This window comes from Stegostoma tigrinum, chromosome 4 (genome assembly GCF_030684315.1).
Source record: "Stegostoma tigrinum isolate sSteTig4 chromosome 4, sSteTig4.hap1, whole genome shotgun sequence".
Classification (NCBI taxonomy): Eukaryota; Metazoa; Chordata; class Chondrichthyes; order Orectolobiformes; family Stegostomatidae; genus Stegostoma; species Stegostoma tigrinum.
Genome location: NC_081357.1, coordinates 41,474,775 through 41,494,209, shown reverse-complemented (window position 1 = coordinate 41,494,209; position 19,435 = coordinate 41,474,775). Strand labels below are relative to the sequence as shown.

The window sequence follows — 19,435 nt, the reverse complement described above, 5'->3', positions numbered from 1 at the left end:
AGATAGTTAATGTGCCAAGTTCTGCCTCATTTGTTGTATTTACTCCTTAATTTTTGCAGTGGTTTGATAAATCAACTTGATAAATATATCCTAGCAGAGGGCTGTATGGAATACATTGCAATAGATTTCCTGGAATTAAATCTCATGGAACCAACTAGCATTAAGGCTACTTTAAATCTTGGGCTATGTCATAAGAAAGGGATATTAGTAATCTCATTGCGAAGGATTTTATGGAGCTTAGTGCTCGTTCTGCACTAAAATGTCCTGTTAAGTCTGTTATATAATACAAATCTTTTGGAATAAACCCAATTACATATGTCTTGATCAGGTTGATTGGGAAAACAGAATAAAAGGTGACAATTAATAAGCAATGGGAAACTTCAAAACAATTTGAAGCCATCAAAGAAAATGCATTACATTGAGAAGCATAAATTTCATGAACCCATGACTGACAAAAGAAGTTATGGATAGTGGTAAATTGGAGTAGAGACTTACTGTGTTTTCACATCTGGGCAGCTCATCTACTTACCTAAGGATATGCATTGGAGGTAGTACAGCATGTTTAACTAGATTGACCCCAGGAATGAGAGGGTTTTCTGATGATGAGAGACTGAGCATTTTAGGCCAATACTGTCTGGAGTTGAGAAGAGATAATTGCATTGAAACATACAGGATTCTTGAGGGTTGATGCTGAGAAGTTGCTTTGCCTACCAAGAGGGTCGAGGATGAGGGGTCATATTCACGGGGTAAAAAGGTAGAGATAGTTGTAGACTGAATTGACGAAAAGTTGTTTTCTCTTAAAGGTGGAATGTCAGTCATTGAACACACTCACATTTGGATTGAGAGACATTTGAACTTTAAGGAATCGAGGGATTGGGGAATGAAGCAGGAAATCAGAATTGAGGTCTGAAACCTGATTAAATGATGGAGAAGGATGAAGGAGTCTGGTCCTGATTCCTGTATCCTGCTGTTCTGACATTTAATCTCCTCCATTAGTAATTTTGGCAGGACCATGATAACATGGTATTTTAAATAAAGTGTAACTGGTTACTAACCTGAGATTCTGGTTTTATCCCAACAACCGTTACCTTGCTTGGAGACAGAAAGACAGCTTCCAGAAAACATACTGAATTTCAAATTCATTGGAACTTGAAACTCAGGGTCCGCCATATTTGGGCAAGATTTTAACTAATTCAGATCACAGCTACTTGTGTACATTAGAAACTGGATCATTCTATGCCCTGGGTTAACAATTACCTTTTTTTTGATGACACTAACCACCTGAAGTCACAGAGATAGGAAATGTTATTCTCCTATGGCTTGTGGAAGTGAGTAAATGCCAGAATATCTGACAAATGCATAGACCCAAGCACAGAATTATAGAATTGTTACAGTGAGGAAGGCCATTCAGCCCATTATGCCCGTATTGGTTTCTCCCTGGTTCCAATCTCCTGCCTTTTTCCATCTCCCTGCATGCCATGTCTATCCAAATAATCATCCAGTTCCCTCTTGAATGCCTCAATTGAAACTGTCTCTACCAAACTTCTGAGCAGGGCATTGCATACCTTAACCACTCGGTGCATGAGAAAGTATTTTTCTTACATACCCTTGCTTTGTTTGCACTTCAGTCATTATTAAATCCAAATCCAAGATACTCCTTTTCTTCAGCTTCCTATCGAAACAATTCCCAAATGTTGACATTGCCTTTACTTTAATCACTAAACCAGATAGTACAATCCACAGCCTTCAGTGTATAAAAAATATTCTCCTGCACTCTGCTTTTTATGCACTAATTTCGACACAGCTTCAACAGACTCCCCTCCTTCTTGATCAAGTATTGGTAATCTGACATAATATCTCTTTATGTAGCTCGGTAATAGCCTTGCCTCATCCTATCTGGAATGAGGAATGAGTTCTGGAATTCACTGTATGATCCTATCCATCGATCTACCTCCTCTTCCTTCTTTAAGACCTTAAGGTGTTAAAATCTGTCTTCCTATTGGCCACTTGACTGAGTATCAAATTTTTCTTCATGATATTCCTGTGAAACACCTTTGAATTTTTTGCTACACTAATGGTACTAGGCAAATACATGTCATTACCCTGCATTGTTATTCTGTAGAATTGCGCAATTTTAATCTTTGTAATATCTTCATTAGCAAACCAAACATAAAACAGAACGATTTACAAAGGGAAAAAATGACAAGGAAACATAGTAACTCATGGTCCTTTTAAATCTTGCCTGATGGTCATCAAAAAAAATGTATCAAGAGCAATAATGTAATGAGTCTGCAAACCATGCAGTAATAATACTAATAAAATTCCATCCCCTTCATGAAATAGACTAGGTAAACATAAAAATGCACACCAAATGCTATTGAAAACTTTTCAGACCATTTCTTCTTCAAAGTGATGTATGTAGTCCTTTACTGTACAAAGATTATTCCTTAATGATTTATGTACAAAATCTCTTTTGTCTGAGATCATTCACTGCCACAAAAATATTTAATGTTGATTTAAACCACCTTGTCACTTTTCAAATCACTCAGTTAAATCCTGAACTTTCAAACCTTGTACTTTTAAATACAAGCATTATTATACTATGTGCTGTGGTCAAACTGAATCGTGCAGCATACTGAACAGTTCAGTCTTGAAAAGCAAGTGTTATATTTTGGGACAGTTCCCTCCCCCGTGTCTTAAGGGGAGCCTAAGGTATGCAAAGGTTCAGTACACATTTCCAATTACATGAAATTTATGTGCATTTATTATGATCTTTACTTTTAAGAAAAGGCAATAATTACTTTAGAAATCAAAATTGTCTGGAAAGCTGTAAATGTAAAACAGACCTTACACTGTGACAGTGTCGCTGTAGATTCAAAACTAAAAAACATTGAATTAATAGTGAACTCTGCCTCCCTAACCTGTTCTTCCTCTCACCCATCCCTTCCTCCCACCCTAAGCTGCACCTCCATTTCCTACCTACTAACCTCATCCCACCTCCTTGACCTGTCCGTCTTCCCTGGACTGACCTATCCCCTCCCTACCTCCCCACCTACACTCTCCTCTCCACCTATCTTCTTTTCTCTCCATCTTTGGTCCGCCTCCCCCTCTCTCCCTATTTATTCCAGAACCCTCACCCCATCCCCCTTTCTGATGAAGGGTCTAGGCCCGAAACGTCAGCTTTTGTGCTCCTGAGATGCTGCTTGGCCTGCTGTGTTCATCCAGCCTCACACTTTATTATCTTGAATAATAGTGAAGTAATGGCTTTGTTTTGCTAAAATAAAATACAATGTTACAATCATAGTAACACCAGCATCAAAACCCTCTCATTTGTACAAATGTTGCTTAGCAGGATCTCAACCTCAAAAACATGAGTGAATACTCCACACTAGTTTAAAAATGTTTTATACTTAATTATCAGGCTTAGCGCACTTAACATATTTTTGGCATAAGTGTATAATATTTTAAAAAGGACCATAGTGGTGGAATGGTAGTGTCCCTACTCTGGGCCAGACGGCCTGGGTACAAGTTTCACCTGCTCCAGAAATGTATCATGATACATTAAACAGGTTGATTAAAATATCTATAGATGGTTTTAGTGAGAAAAATTATAAAATATGTAAATTTATTTCAATTGCATAACCTAAATTTTGAGATTGACTTTCAAGACAATGACACAGAAACAAATTTAGAAAGTATTTTGATCTAGATTGGAATAATGAGTAGTTAAGGTATGTTGCAGGATCAATCCTAACCACAGCTTATCATAGGGTAAAATCCATATGATAGATCTACTGACTCCCACCTCTTTGCTGGTAGGGATTTGCTAGTTTGCGATGCAGACATACCAACAGCATGGATTCAATTCTCACACTGGCTGAGGTTACCATGAAGGACTGTCCTTCTCAAACTTTCAAGGTAAACCACAACCAGTTGTGTCTCTCTGTAATGAGAGAATAGTCTCATTGTCCTATGGTAACTTTAAGCCCCTACTGGGCCTCCATGGTTTAGTCTGATTGAAGAAAATCACTTGGTGGTCTAGCAGGAAGAGGTTTTTGTCTTAAACAAGATTAGTTTCTTGCATGATAGCAATTAGATGATGCATCACAGCTTGGTGTTGCAACTGCTCTTCTGAAGACCACAAGAAACTCCAGAGAGCTGTGAACACAGCCCAGTCCATACTTCTCACTGCCTTGGGAAAGCAACCAACACAACTAAAGACCCTCTCCTACCCCAATTATGCTCTCCTCCACCCTCTTCCATCAAGCAAAAGAAATAAAGGTTTCTATACATACATGAACAGATTGAAGAATACCTTCTTCCGCACTATTATCAGACTTTTGAATGGACCTGTTTAATGTTAATATTGATCTCTCTCTGCACCTTTCTGGCAGCCAGAACTGTGTACCCTGCACTCTGTTCTGTTATCCTGATGCATTTGTATCATATGACCTGCCTGTAAAGTACATAAGACAACACATTTCAGTGTACTTTGATACATGTGACAGTAGTAAATCAAAACAAATAAAATCAAATCAGGTAGGAGCTACATTATAGACATTGTTCCTAAAGTTATAAGGGAGGCCTTAATGTTAGATCTTTTGCATTAAAATTCAAAGCTCTCTCCAAGCTCCTGTGACATCTTCATTTTGGATGGTGCTTAATGCACTCCTCAGCAGTAACCGTTTCAAACCCTATTGTTATTATGTAACAAAATCCATGAAACTAACTGTTAATCTGATAGCAAAGCACAACAGTATTTGCATCTATTTTCTAATTCCCAAACTCAATCTGAACCAAAGCATGGTAATGAGCTATTGTATGGGTTCAAGCGCTTGAATCGCGAGTCCCTTCACTAACATCATTACCTCCATCGCCAAGCAAAAGTCAGAGTTAGGCCAAGTAAATGAGGCCCAGGAATTAAAAGTTCCCAAGCATCACACTCGGGGGGACGGATAGTGCGAAGGACAGTTGCTTTACAGTTGAACAGCTATGTTCCTTTCCCAATTTTTCATCAATGTTGTGCAGGTAGATTTTTGACTAAGTAAATTTCTTGCTTTTCTGGAATCCATCTGGCTTTCGTCTCTTTGATTTCTATACCAGATTACCTATTCTGGTAAAGGATACAATTTATAGTTAATGGTATACTTCAATTTTTCAGAAATGGTGCAAAGTTAATTTATCACTTAAAATGCACATTTAAAAGCCTCAATTTTAACCTAACAGGCCTGTCAGGAGCAATCATGCAGAAAATCCAGGAGATTATAAATCAAGCATCCAACTCAACCCTGTTGCATTTCCATTGATTCGTTTAAGTAACTGTTCTGTCTCTTCCTTTTCTATCCCCACTACAATAATTTCACACAAATGGACTGCCTGGTTTTGTTTACTCAAAAAAGAACTTTCCTTGAAGCTGCCTTAATGAGAATTTATTTGAATGTTATTGCTAACTTTTTAAGAGGCGGTGTTCAAAGTAAGTGTCATTTGCGAACAAACAATCCTAATTAACGTAATCCAGGTCTGCAGAGGTAAAGCCATGACCAACAAAAGGTTTTCAGTGGAGTATGTTCTACCAGGCACAGGCATGTGAACTTAAAGTGAACTAGAAAAGGATTGTTTCCCCAAAACATTGGAGAAAAGATTTAATTGCATTACAGTTTTTGATTTTTTGAATAAGATTTTATAAAATTATAGGTTTAAAATTTAGATATAAAACAGCAGGTATAAATAATATTGAAGTATATAGACCTGAACTGATTTCTTGACAGGCAACCTCATTGGTTTGGACACCTGAGAAGCCAGGGTTTTGTTTTAAATTGCAATTTTCACAAAGTAAATAATATTTTCACCACCAGTAAATCAGTGCATCCACAATGGATGGTGGCAGAATATCTAGTTTGTTACAAATGGCATGTTACTCAAAAGTTCCAGAACTATCTACTTTGAGGAATAAAAGAGGTTCGATTCAATATGTTGATGTATTTTTTCCAGATTGAAAATACTATTGAACTTGAATGCTTTAGGTTAATTTTTCAATGCCATTTTTTTTCCACTTTGAGTCATCAGAGGATGAAATTAGCTTTTCTCAATAACGCCATAGCACACGATTATACAATATAAGTTCACAGGTACAGTGTACCTGGCCAAAGTAAAGTTTGACTCTCTTGGGAATATGCTTTTAAATGCATTTAATGAACAGTGGTAATGTAGTTTAACTACAAAACAACACGTCATTCACTTCTTTTGTTCCTATCACCTTCCTAGATGTTACGAATTGCATGCGAATGTTGCATACCTCATTCCTGGTTTAACTAAATATGTTTGCCTTGTGTTTTCTTTGCAAATGTAGTTAATGGTTGTTTGGTTTACAAGTTTTCAGTATTTGTCAATTTTGCCATGCATAGATAAATAATACTTTTTAGTTCAACTTACAATGTTTCTAATGCCATAAATATTTAATTTGTTCAGCTGAGCTGTCTTTTCATCACAACAGAGTAGCTGTTAGTTTGCTACATCAGCAAACCACATAGAATGCTCAAAGTAGAAAAGCTCTGAAAAACAAATATATCATGAGCAGCGATTTGCAAAATGTTAACCGCCAAGAAACCTCATTCACCCAAAGTTACATTTATTTTTTATGGAATTATAACTATCTGTTATGTATTCTATTTTTACATATACAATAATTGATACCTTGGAGTAAGTTACAAGGTTACTATCTGAACGAAGGGTTCATTGGATATCCTATATTGCAAGATTAGAGCTTAAGTGGTTTATCAACGTCATCTAAGATTCAAGATTAGATTACTGTGTTGAGATCATTCTGTGGTATCTATTATCTTGTAAAAATCTATATTATTTATATTTTGTTTTTTATGTCAAAAATCGTATCTCTCTCTTAGTGTTGTCAAGAGTGTTTTAACATCTCCAATCTTACAAGAAGGTATTAACCTCTTCCAAGATAAATTTGTTGTAGTATTACCAGAGAATCATTTTGAAACAGAGTACAGAAAATTGCCATGTCCAGTATATAGTACAAAAAACTTTTCTAAATATCAAGATACTGTTTAATCACCTAAAAGCAAATGTTGTTGTGCCCTGTGTGAAAAAGTCCTCGACTGCCAGATGAGTTAATGTGACTTGAGCATTTTTTTAAATGCTGAAGGCTCCACTTTCCAGCATTGGTACATGCTAAGCATTAACCATATGGCTGTAAACCAAAGCCGGGACTGCCTGAGCACATTGTATGAATCAGAATGAAAAACTAGGGGTTACATCATTTTTTTATACTTATTCTTCTATGTAGTGTCTCTTCTTGCAGTCAAAACAGAGCCAATGAGCAGCAGTGACACTGCCACAACAACAGGAGATGGATCACTTGACAGTTACACTGGGTCAGGTAAGGCAATGGCCACATAGTTCAACTCAGAGCAGGCATAATTGTCCGGACTCATTGACTGGTTGGACCGAAGAGTCTGTTTCCGTGCTGTATGACTCTATGACCGATAACAAAACCAGAACTCAGACAAATGGATGATCTTGTAGCACTGCATTATGCTAGTATTAATGATAATAGACAGCAAAATATACTTTCTCCAACTAGTTCCCAGTATTAATGCCTAAGGAACTTATTTGTGATGAAATAGTGCTGTGATTTTCCTTTTTTTAAAAGAGAGCAACGGGAGTACATCAGAATGTGCAGGTTACATCGGATATTGAAACAATGCAGAATAATTACCTGTCTTCTGTTTTGAATGTTTTCAGAAATTAGAGTACCCTTTAATTATTTGAGAAATTCTTCCACCAAGTTTCTGTTAAAATAAACAAGTAGCCTAATGTCAGCCTGTCACAAGATTTATTGGCAGAGCAAGAATTTCATAATAAGAAATTTATTCTGGCCAGGTTAATAATTTCATACACTCATCCTCTGTTAACAAACTGAACATACCTTGGAGGTGACTCCATATATCCTATTCATTAGCACAACAAGAGTTTAATCAGAACTTTTAGTGCAGACCAGACTGATCCATTCAACTCCACAGATGAAGAAACACATTACATATATATTTCATAGAGGCCACAGTGCAGAAGTAAAAAAAACTAATAAATCTTTTCATTTAGTGTCATTAGAGATAATTAATTTTACAAATACATATTTGCAATGTTTACAATTCATCCTTGAAAGGGTAAATTTTGCACACTGTTTGAAAGAAGCAGATTTAATTAGCTGAATGATATTGTTTACTTCCTTACTTTCCGTTCTTATGGGGGGAAAATGCTAAACAAAGACATGTTTGGTGAGAGAAAGTAAGAACTGCCGATCCTAAAGTCAGAGATAACATTGTGTGGAGCTGGAGGAGCAGAGCAGGCCAAGCAGCATCAGAGGAGCAGGCAAGTTGATGATTCGTGTTGGGACCCTTCCTTAGAACAAGGGTCCCAACCTGAATCGTCCTCTGATGCTGTCGGATTCAGCTTGGAATTCTGTCATGAAGGCAGAACTCATATCTAGATTGCCTTTCTATGATGTGTTAGTACAAATTGCCTAGTACTGTATTAGGTGTTGTGGCTAAATCACTGCCTCGTGTATCAATAAGCCAAACCCCTGGAAGATCTCAGGTTCAGTTGTTAATCTATCAGATTTCAGGTCATATAGTGTGTCTTATGTGGAGGTTCTACAGCAGATCTCAAAAAACGTAATGCAATGAAGTAGAAAATTTAGGTTTGTGCTCTTGTTTGGAATCCCTTTACTCCTGCTGTTAAGTTCACCTGGGAATATGGTGAGGACAAGATTGGGCTTATCTGTATTTCCCGTCATAGAGTCTTATTGCCAAGGCTTGCCACCACAACTATAGGGCAACCAACACCATGAATCAGCATTGAGGAAAGAAGCGATAAAGGAAAAATATGTGGGGAAAAGTAATACATCATTTTGGGCACTGGGTCAGAAGTTAAGGGGCATCATATGCAATAGTTAACTGAAGTTCATGTTGAGACAGTACAAATAATGTTTGCCAATGCATTTTACTCTGCTTTTTTGCGCCTGTAGACATTTCATAATACCTTGAAATTGCAAGTAATCTTACTTACCTTCTATTAAGTAATATGAGGAAAGAGGTTTAAAGTTGTGTCAGGAGTTTTAACATTGCCTTTGCGAGAATTTCTGTTTCATTAAAAGAAAAGTATAACTATATTTGTCAAACAGTAAAACGTCAAGAATGTGCTCATAAACACAGTCCACTGTCAAGTGTTCTGATTTATGTGCTGCAGCTGAGCAGCTCTCTGTTTTTGTTTTCCTGTACAGTGTAGTTTTAGAGCAGACTAATAATGGCTGAGGAATTTGTCTTACACCCAAAACAGGGGCAAATTTGACAGAGTGAGACCTCCTGTCCATGCTGGCCTGAAGCCCAAGATATATTCTGCTTTGGGTCTAACTGACATGTTGCCAGCAAGCTGCGGATGCCAAACAGACACCCCACTGCAGCTCTGTGGCCAGAGAGGACTGTAAGTCAGCTGACTCCAATTCTGGAAGATCAAGCCTCGAGTCTGGTAATTCTGAGAGACATTGAATGTGTACTCAGTAGTTAAGCGTTATTTTGTGGTCTCAGGAGTCGCTCTCCAGAAAGATCAAAATAAAAAAAGTTGCTGAGTGGCATGTTTCTTTTTTGAGCAGGCACCTAGAAGGATCTTTTCTTTAGCTTTTGACCTTTTCCTATGCTACATGGGATTTGCACACTGCTGGCTGATCACCTTCAACCAATTCATTTGCTAATTTTACAGTCAGACACAAAGATTAATCCTTTATTCCTGCTGCCAATAGCCCCAGCCCAGCTGCATTTACCTTGGCTGGGGAGTGGCACTTGTATAAATTGGCCTGCCTGCGTTTTCAAGGCTTGTTGCTTAGAAGATTACTGAATGCCCAGTGCAACTGTACAAAACAGCTCAATCTTCACTCACTTGTATCTGAATTTTGCATTCAATTTGCATGTTTAAGCTGTTTGATTCCCATTTCTAGTGGACACCATGGACAACTAACAATTGCCCAAGCCAATTTGTCATCTTTCAAAATGCTAGCTTGGTTCAGACAAGCCATATCATGATGAAAAATTACAGCCCTAATATCAACCCTCTGCCTGATAGCTGAGCTGTAGTGTGTCACATTGACCAACCCAATCCCAGCCCATCCTCCCCCATCGTGGTATTGTGTCAGTAACTTGCCTGTAAGATATTAGGGGCGGCACAGTGGCTCAGTGGTTAGCACTGCAGTCTCACAGCGCCAGGGACCCGGGTTCGATTCCAGCCTCGGGTGACTGTCTGTGTGGAGTTTGCACATTCTCCCCGTGTCTGCGTGAGTTTCCTCTGGGTGCTCCAGTTTCGTCCCACAATCCAAAGATGTGCAGGTTAGGTGGATTGGCCATGCTAAATTGCCCGTAGTGTTCAGGGGTGTGTGGGTTATAGGGGGATGGGTCTGGGTGGGATGCTTCAAGGGGCAGTGTGGACTTGTTGGGCCGAAGGGCCTGTTTCCACACTGTAGGGAATCTAATATTCATCAGGACTTTTGACTTATTCTGCAAGTTCTGCACTTTTTTTCAAACTAAGGATAGTCATGTGACTTGAGTGTTTTAGAATGTACCACAGGGTCACCTGGTCGGCTGCCATAATGTAAACAGGAAATTAGTAGAACCCCCAAGAAACTGTGCAACTCGTTGGAAATAGGGGATGAGTGGTGGTTTGGGCTATCAGTCCTATTGCCCTTTTACTGGAGAATGGAACAGAAATTCCAGGTAATTACTTAGTTATAATCTCATAGTGCATTATCTTGTTTCCTGTATTTGAATCCTAATGTCACACATCCACTGTGTCACAGAAAAGCACTTGTTACTACACCACCATGGAATTTTCATTACCTGTGGCATTCATTCTAATGGATTCTCTCACTGAAGATACCAGGTTAATGTCAATTAATCTTGGAACATTTGCCTCTGTGCAATTGCTTGCAGTAGGACTGCACTTCTACAAATTTCATTACCAGACACAGCTTTCCATCCGCGACCTGGTGTTCAACAATTTCCAATTCCATTCTTGTGGGAAGCATGGGTGGGGTTGTTTGGCTGCCCAGCGATTGAACTAACCTAGCATAAAGTCATCTGGCTAAATTAAATGCTCCAGGAATATAATCCTAGGGGTGGATTTCCAGGGCCCTAATCAGGATCAAAATGGAGGCCAAGTTGAGCAGAAATGGTGACCATGTCCTGGATCTGTAAGTCCTGCTTCTCTTTCCCTGCACCAGCTAATTTTACCTGCACAGGAAAGGTGCAGATGGGAACCCTGATGCCTGCTACATGTTGTTGTCAGTATCATTTCAAGGATTGAAAGTTGAGATACCTTGTGATTTTCATAGAGTGGCCATGATTGCGAAGGCTCCTGATGTAAATCATGAGGTCAGGAACTGTGACTTGCAGGCAGTAGGAGTGTTGCCTACTTAAAGTTCATCATAAAATGCTATAAACTGAGGTGTATCAGTGTCACCTACATTCAGAATCAGCAGAACCTGGATGCAAAATGAAATAAAGTGTTGCCAGGTTGCCTTTGACAGTTTAATGACCTCTCAAAAAGACTGATGATTTTTTCACATGGATTTTAAATGTTATAGTCATTTTGAGATGCTTATGACCCTCTGGGGGAAGTGATTTTTCGATATTTTGTTCGACTCTCTCTTCTCTATTTTGACAGATTTGTGGGAATTTGAAGGAAATGCACATGGTATTACAGGGCAAAACATGAACACTGTGGGATGATATGGGAATTTCGGGGGAAGGGGATTAATAATTTAAATGATCTATGTTGCTCTATTCATTCATTCAGGTTATCAATGTTCTCAACCATGGAGCTGAGTTTCAAAAGCAGGCCCAGTCAGTGTCTATCTTGTACGCTTGCTCCCACTTCTATCTATGACTTGCCTCTGGAGACAGTGACCATGTCTCCATCCAATGGCCACCTTCTCAGGACAAACGTTGAGCATACCACAATGGGAATGCAGTCACATGCAGGGCTAGCTTGACCATTTAAGTGAACTGGGCAGTTGCTGAGGGCTCCAGGCTTTAAAGGGTGCACAATTAGTGTTTACATGACCAAGTGAACAGTGGTAAGATTTCATTCTAAAATCTTCATTTTTCTCCACATTGAATGTGAGAGTTGGTAGGGAGGAGATCATAGCCATTGTTTGCCTGGAATACCAAAAAACTTTGGAGTCTCCCCAGTTGCACAGTCAGGAAAATTCCCAACTTCCAAATCTAACCTTGAAGATAAAAATCTATACCCTAGTCATATGAGAGGGTCGAAAGCCTAGAGCTGAGAAATCCCAAGGTTTCCTCAAGGATCAGCCTACAAGTAAATTGAAAAATGGTTTTAGATGGATGGCAGCACAGTGGTAATGTTACTAGTAACATTAGTAATCTGTTCTGATGCCTTAATAACTTGCATTCAAATTTCACCCAAGTTTTTGGGGAACTTCAATTCAATCAATTTATAACAATGGACCAAGATGCTAATCTCAGTAATAATGATCATGAAGTTGCCAGATTGTCATAAAAACACATTTTGTTCATTAATATTCTTCAGAGGAGGGAATCAGAGGTAGTTGTATGGTACAGCTTGTAAGTGACTCCAGACCTAGAGCAATATAACTGACCCATAACCACCATTCAGTGGTGTTAAACCTCAACAGAAAAAAGCATGTCTGCACTGTATAGACCACAACAGTTGAAGTAAAATAACATTCTCATATCATTTACAGTTTCAAATTACTGTAGTATAATGAGTAGCAAACATAGAAAATTTTCATAGTTAAATTGTGTCAAGTGGGAGAGATTCCTGATCAGCCATGTGATGGAAAGATCCAACTCTACCACCAGTGTCCATCCAAACTGGTCTGCTCCGTATCCTGAGACTGGATCCCCGGTTCTAGATTGTCCAATCAGAGAAAACACGTCCTCGCATCTAGTCAGTCCCGCGAATCAGAATTTTATACATTTCTATCAGGTTCGCTGTCACTCTTCTAAATTCTATTGAAAACAGACCCAGTCAAATGATCAGGTTGGCATGGTGGCTCATGGATTAACACTGATGCCTCACAGCGCCAGGGATCTGAGTTTGATTCCTCCCGCGGAATGTGGAGTTTACATGCCCTCCCTGAATCTGCATAGGTTTCTTCTGGGTGCTCCGGTTTCCACCCACAGTCCAAAGTTGTGCAGGTTGGGTGGATTGGCTGTGCTAAATCGTCCCATAGTGTCCAGGGATGTGCAGGTGAGGTTGATTACCCACGGTAAATTTAGGGTTACAAATTAGGATAGGGGGATGGATTTGTGTGGGATGCTGTTCGGAGAAACGTGCAAACTCGATGGGCCTCCTTCCGCACTGCAGGGATTCTGTGATACCCTTTCAAAGGCCACAATCGCACACAATATTCCAGGTGTGATCTCACCAAGGCCCTGTATTCCTGTAGTAAGAGATCCCTGGTTTTGAACTCAAATTCGGGGCCAACATGCCATTTGCCTTCCCACTGGCTTGCTACACCTGCATGTCTATTTCTATTGGCCAATGTACAAGGACACACAAATTCCTTTGTGCATTCACATTTCCCAATTAAATCTCTATTTAAATGAACATCCTCCTGTTTTTCTCACTAAAACGTATAACTTCAAATTTTGCCATGTTATATTGCATCTCTCATTTACCAGTTCTCAAAGGTGTCTAATTCTCCTTGCAGCTTCCTTAATCCCAGCTCACAGCTCCAGCCACTTTTGTGTTGTCAGCAAACTTGGAAAAGTTGCATTTGGTTCTTTCGTTGAGGTAATTTATATTTATATCATCAATAGCTGGAGCCCAAGTATGACCCTTGCAGTACCCCACTCGTCACATTGTGTCATCTGGAAAAAGACCTGCTTGTTCTTCCCTTCCGCCTTGTGTCTGCCAACCATTCTCAATCCATACCAATGTATTACCCTATCCCCTGTGCTTTAATTTTGCCCACTTTATGAGGATTTTATCAAATGCCTGCTGAAAATCCATATACACTACATGCACTGACATTCCCTTATCTATTCTACTAATTTTACTCTCATGCTTAATTTTAAATGTTTAATCAGATTTTTGTTCCCTTTTTCTGAATTCTACAATGCACCTAATCCTCAAGGTTGCTGCTTTTTTCTGGCAATTTTATATGCGTCCCTCTTTGGACCTAACACTATCTGCTTATTTTGCAAGCTATGATTGAGCACCCTTTCCACTCTTATTTTTGCAGCCGACATGAATGAGTAATTGTAATTCAGTCACATATTCTTTCAAGAGATGGTAGGAACTGCCGATGCTGGAGTCTGAGATAACAATGTGCAGAGGTGGATGAACACAGCAGGCCAGGCAGCACCAGAGGAGCAGGAAAGCTAACGCTTCTTCAGAAGAAGGGTCCAGGCCCAAAACGTCAGTTTCCTGCTCCTCTGATGCTGCCTGGCTTGCTGTGTTTATCCACCTCTACATCTTGTTATCACACGTTCTTTTAAGATTAGCCATTGTCTATTCACCATCAACACTTGCAGTAAGGTTCCCTAGTACATCCTTGCCAACGCGTGGTTCATACCCTTGTAGTTATCTTTTTTCAGATTCAGGGCCCTAATTTTGGATTCAACAACTTCGCTATCCCCTCTGAATGAAGAATTCTATTACATTTTGGTTGTTCTTCCACAAGAGACTCCACACTCCAAAGTTAATAATTCATCCTTTCTCATCATCACATACACACTTCAGGAAATCCTCCACCACAATATCATTCCTAATTTGATTTATTCCATTTATATGTAAATTAAAGTAATCTTTTGTACCCTTATTGCATGCATCTTCAATTTCCTGTTTACTGCCTTACAGTAGCCTCCATTTACTGTTGGAGGCCTACAAACAACCCCTGGCAATATATGCTGCCCTTTGGTGTTTCTTATCTCCACCCATATTGATTCCATATCATGACTTTCCATACCAACATCCTTCGTTACTATTGCATTCTTTTCCTTTACTAATAACGCTACTCCATTATCCTTTTCCTTTTTGTCTGTCCTTCCAAAATAATGATTACCCCTGGATGTTCAGCTCCTATAGCTACTCGAATTCTGTGGGGGGTCTGGTTGGCTTAGTTTTTCTGAACTGTAGATATGGATCAAATTAATGCCAGTAGCATGGTATTCAATTCGCATTCTAATTGGAGTGAACTTGGGGCCTAACTCCCTGCCTTAGCCGTGGAGGAGGTTGTGGTGCTGTGGATCAGATCTGCCTTTCAGCATACAACCAAACGCAGAGAAGAGACTGTAGGTTCCTATCGTTCAACTTTGTGACAACCTTAAGGCCATAAAAATTAGGAACAGGAGTAGGCCCTTTGGCCCCTCGAGCCTGTTCCACCATTCAGGATGATTGTGGCTGACCTGACATTCCTCATATCAGCTTTCCTGCATTTTCCCGATAAACCTTGATTCCCGTACTGATCATGACTTTATCTATCTCAGCCTTAAGTATGTACAAGGACTGTGCCCCCACCTCTCTGTGGCACAGAATTCCAAAGACACTCGACACTCTGAGAGAAAATTTATTCCTCATTTCAGTCTTAAATTGGCACCCTTTTATTCTAAAGCTTCTGGCCTAGGGGTATTTGAGTACACCTTGTGAAATACACTGTAACTGTGCATGAGAATTTCTACAACAGCAGTTATCAGTCAAATACACATGCTATAAAAATATTCTAAATATATAACGAAGTAAAGTACAATACTCTAAATTCTTTGAAGTACAGATATGATGGATTAGGAGAGAGTAATTCCTGTGTTCTATAATGTGCCACTTTAATCCTCAGAATGGTGAATGAATAGCAGATAGTATAATAAAGAAACTCTGTGTCGTTGCCCAGTCCGGTCTTTTTCTGATGCGAGTGATTTACTAATGTACAGTCAGTGTGCATTATATATCTATTTTAGTCCTGTCAAGTGGTTGGAAGAAAATTTTACTACTATTAGTTTGGAAGCAATCCAGCTGGGGGTCCGACTTACTCCGGGTTTGTGAGGAAGGTTGAATTGAATCTTGCCGTCCAATAACCAAACCTTTAATTTGAACCTTGATTAATTTGGTACAAGTTTAGCAGCAAGGCTGCAGTTAAGCCTCACAGATTATGTATATATAGAAGCTTAGAGCAGGATTTTCACTCCAGTATAGAAGCAGAAGTAGAGGTGGATGACTGGCAAATTTCAGACCACTAGCAGATGTGCCAATTTTAGGACAGCAAGATTGAGGCGGAATAGCTGTACACTGACATGAAGTGAGCAGCTAGTAAATGTAATTAAAAGGTCAATTAAGGTAATGGATCAGAAGCCAACTAGAATTTTCTAGTCCGCCTGAGAGGCCCCGTAACAGAGCAGCTGCCTGGAAGTAGTTTATCGGCAGCAAACGGGGGGAGGGGTGGATGTTTTTTTCCAGGATTACTCTCTGAGCATCATGCCTCCTACCTATCTGCCCACAGCTGCAGCGACAGTGCCCATGTTTTAAGTTCAAATCTTGTAAGCGTGCTGAGAGGATGACACCCTTACCTACATACAACAGGCTGCTGCTCTTTCTATGATGGAAGGCTTCCTACTGACCCTCCAGCATTGAAAGCCCATCCATCATGCTTAATTAGACAATGAGCATGCCCTCTGGCCCATAGTTGACCAGTCAAGGCAAACCCATGTCATTTGACTGTTTCCAACACTGTCCAGGGTCATTATCTGTATCGGACTCTGATAGTCCCAATCCCTTGATCTCCAACTTAAGTTCAACAGAGTAGTCCCATTTACATCTGCAATGTCTTACTGGGGTACATAGGGTTTTTGTCTCTGTTCTGGTTTAAGTGGTTATGAAACTCTCCCAAATGCGCAATCATTGGTGCTACTACACACTGTAGGACAGTTTATATTGTATCTGATTGGAAGTTTGTGGCACAGTCTTTCTGGTCATTCTTGGGCTGCAGGTGGCACTGACTAGACCTGCATTTAGCCCATCCTATTTGCCCAAAAGGCAGTTAAGAGATAACCACATTGCTATGGATCTGAAATCACATATAAGCCAGGCTGGGTAAGGACAGCAGATCCTTCCATTGGTGAACTAGATGGAGTTTTACAACAATTGACAATGGCTGCACAGTTGCCATGAGGGCCAGCTGTTTATAAAGAATTCAAATTTCATCATGTGCCGTGGTGGGATTCGACCCCAGAATCCATGCATGGAGTTCTGGATTACTGGTCCAGAGACATTGCCACTGCCTCCCTTAAGATAATGTCTCTACATTTGAGGCCTTCTGCCTGGCCTCACCTCCCACCTGCTCCAGGGGCATGTCTTAACAATATCTACCTCACATCTGATCTGTGGAGTTAAAGTTCTGACAGTAAGACGGCAGCATAAACAGTTTTATTTGAGATTTTAGACCAATTAAATTAGCATCTTAGAAGGCTGGCCTATTGCATAGCGTGTACTTGAAATTGTAGTGATACTTTCTATTTTATGAATGCAATGCATCTTATTTGGATGTGTAAATATTCTGGAGGTGAATAACTGGAACTGTTCCTTTTTGTGCTGCTCGACTACTAATGGCCTAAAATTATGGATACAGTGTTCAGCACCTGATGTATGGGTAAAAGAATATTGCCCTTATTATTCTCCCAAAGAGCATTCCACCGATCTATTTCAGTGTTTGCCCCCAAAGGTGCCAGAAAAAGGGGCAGCAGACAGACGAATATCAGAGAACTTTGTATTCAGATTCTCTCTGATATCATTTGGTGCGGACCCCTGCCCCATAGAAATGTAACACTGTCATTTCTTACACTGCTGTATAAATGGTATCCCATTTAAAGGGCAGAGAGCTATTGTCAAGGTCTTACTGTAGCACGTCAGCATTAGTCCCTTATACTTAGCAATGTAGGATGCTGTAGTGTTTGTATCATAGCCTATTTGTAGACAGAGACCAGGGAACAACCAAAAGCCCTTAGGGAATCACCTTTTTAATTACTGGGCTGTGGAAATGCCCACATTGCTGTTAGGGAGAGAGTTCCAGGAGTTGGACCCAGCTACAGTAGAAGAATATGATATAGTTCCAAATCAGAGTAGTGTGTAACTCTTGTTTTTGTCCTTTTATGTGGTAGAGGTCATTAGTTTAGGATAATACTGACAGGGGTGTCTTGTGAGTTACTGCATTGCAATTTGTAGATTGTACACTGCCACTGAACATCAGAAATATACAGAGTGAGAATTGAAGGTGGGCAATGTGGATATGGAAAATGAATTTGTAACAGGTAGATTGGTGAGGACAGGTTTTTCCTGCAGGTTTTTCCTTTTGTCGGTTTCCTCTCCACCTTCCACAGACACTGTCTAGCAAATCTGTCCTTCAGGACTCAGCCATTTTTATCAGTAATAATGTGACTGAATCACTTCTAATGTTGGACATTGAACTCACCCACCCAGGGAACACTTTGTGCTCTTGCTGCCTTTAGTGCTTCTTATAATGTGGTGTTCAAAATAGAAGAGACTGAGTCATTAGCTAAGGAGTACTATAGGTGATAATCAGCAGGAGGTTTCCTTCAAAATGGTTTGACTTGGTGCCACGAGGCTTCTTACTGTCCAGAAGCAATTCTGTTCCAACTATATATCACTGCGCCGCCACCACTGGTCGGTTTGTATTACTGATGGGACAGGACATTTAAAAGGATGGTGATGGCGATGTCTGGGACAGAGTCTGTAAAACATAATTCCATGAGTTTGACTGTGTGAAGCTGTTCCTTGATTAGTCTGAGAGACAGTTTGTGACACTGCAGAAATTGCAGCCACATCATAACAGAATATAAATATTCACATGGCAGTGCCATTTTATGAAAGAAGACACAGCAGTGAAAAATCACACCTTTTAGCGCTTACAGTGAATTTTAATGTTGTAGCTAATTTGAAAGTTGTTTGCTGCTCTTCTCAAGATGGCCTTCAGCTGGCTTCACAGAAGTTTTGAATGAAGACATCTCAGCATAGTTCAGCAAGGAATTGACAGAGTTCGAAGATCAGAAGTTCTGCTTGTTAAGATTTCTTTGTCTGTGTGCTAACGCATCTTAGTTATATCAGAGTTATTTGTGGTCCTTGTTATATTGGGCTAACGTTTCTTCTGCCTGCCACATTGACAGTGGGCTTGATTCCAGTGGTTATTTTTAATGAATAAAATATAGGTTTGTAGGTTATGATTGTTGTTAATAGGGTGGCTTTTCTCTTCATGTCATCAAATAATTTGTGTCGTCCATGTGTTAGGAAGCTGGGGATGTAGAAATTGGAAAATCAAGGGAAAATTCGAATTTCAGGCAAGGCTGCTTCATTCAAAGAGCACTTGAAAGAAAGG

General features: G+C 39.7%; 1 protein-coding gene across 17 annotated transcripts in view; it reads left to right on the top strand.

Moving 5' to 3' along the window:
* The window catches only part of eya4 (EYA transcriptional coactivator and phosphatase 4), a 526,724-nt gene that overhangs the window by 363,567 nt on the left and 143,722 nt on the right, over positions 1-19,435 (top strand). For 14 of the 17 annotated variants that reach the window (XM_059645294.1, XM_048531657.2, XM_048531660.2 and 11 more), the window contains one exon: positions 7,307-7,399. The exons of 2 other annotated variants lie outside the window; for them this stretch is intronic. In XM_059645294.1, the coding sequence (XP_059501277.1) occupies positions 7,307-7,399 (93 nt within the window). The remainder of the gene's footprint in view (positions 1-7,306; positions 7,400-19,435) is intronic. One more of the 17 variants, XM_048531662.2, reaches the window with a different exon arrangement.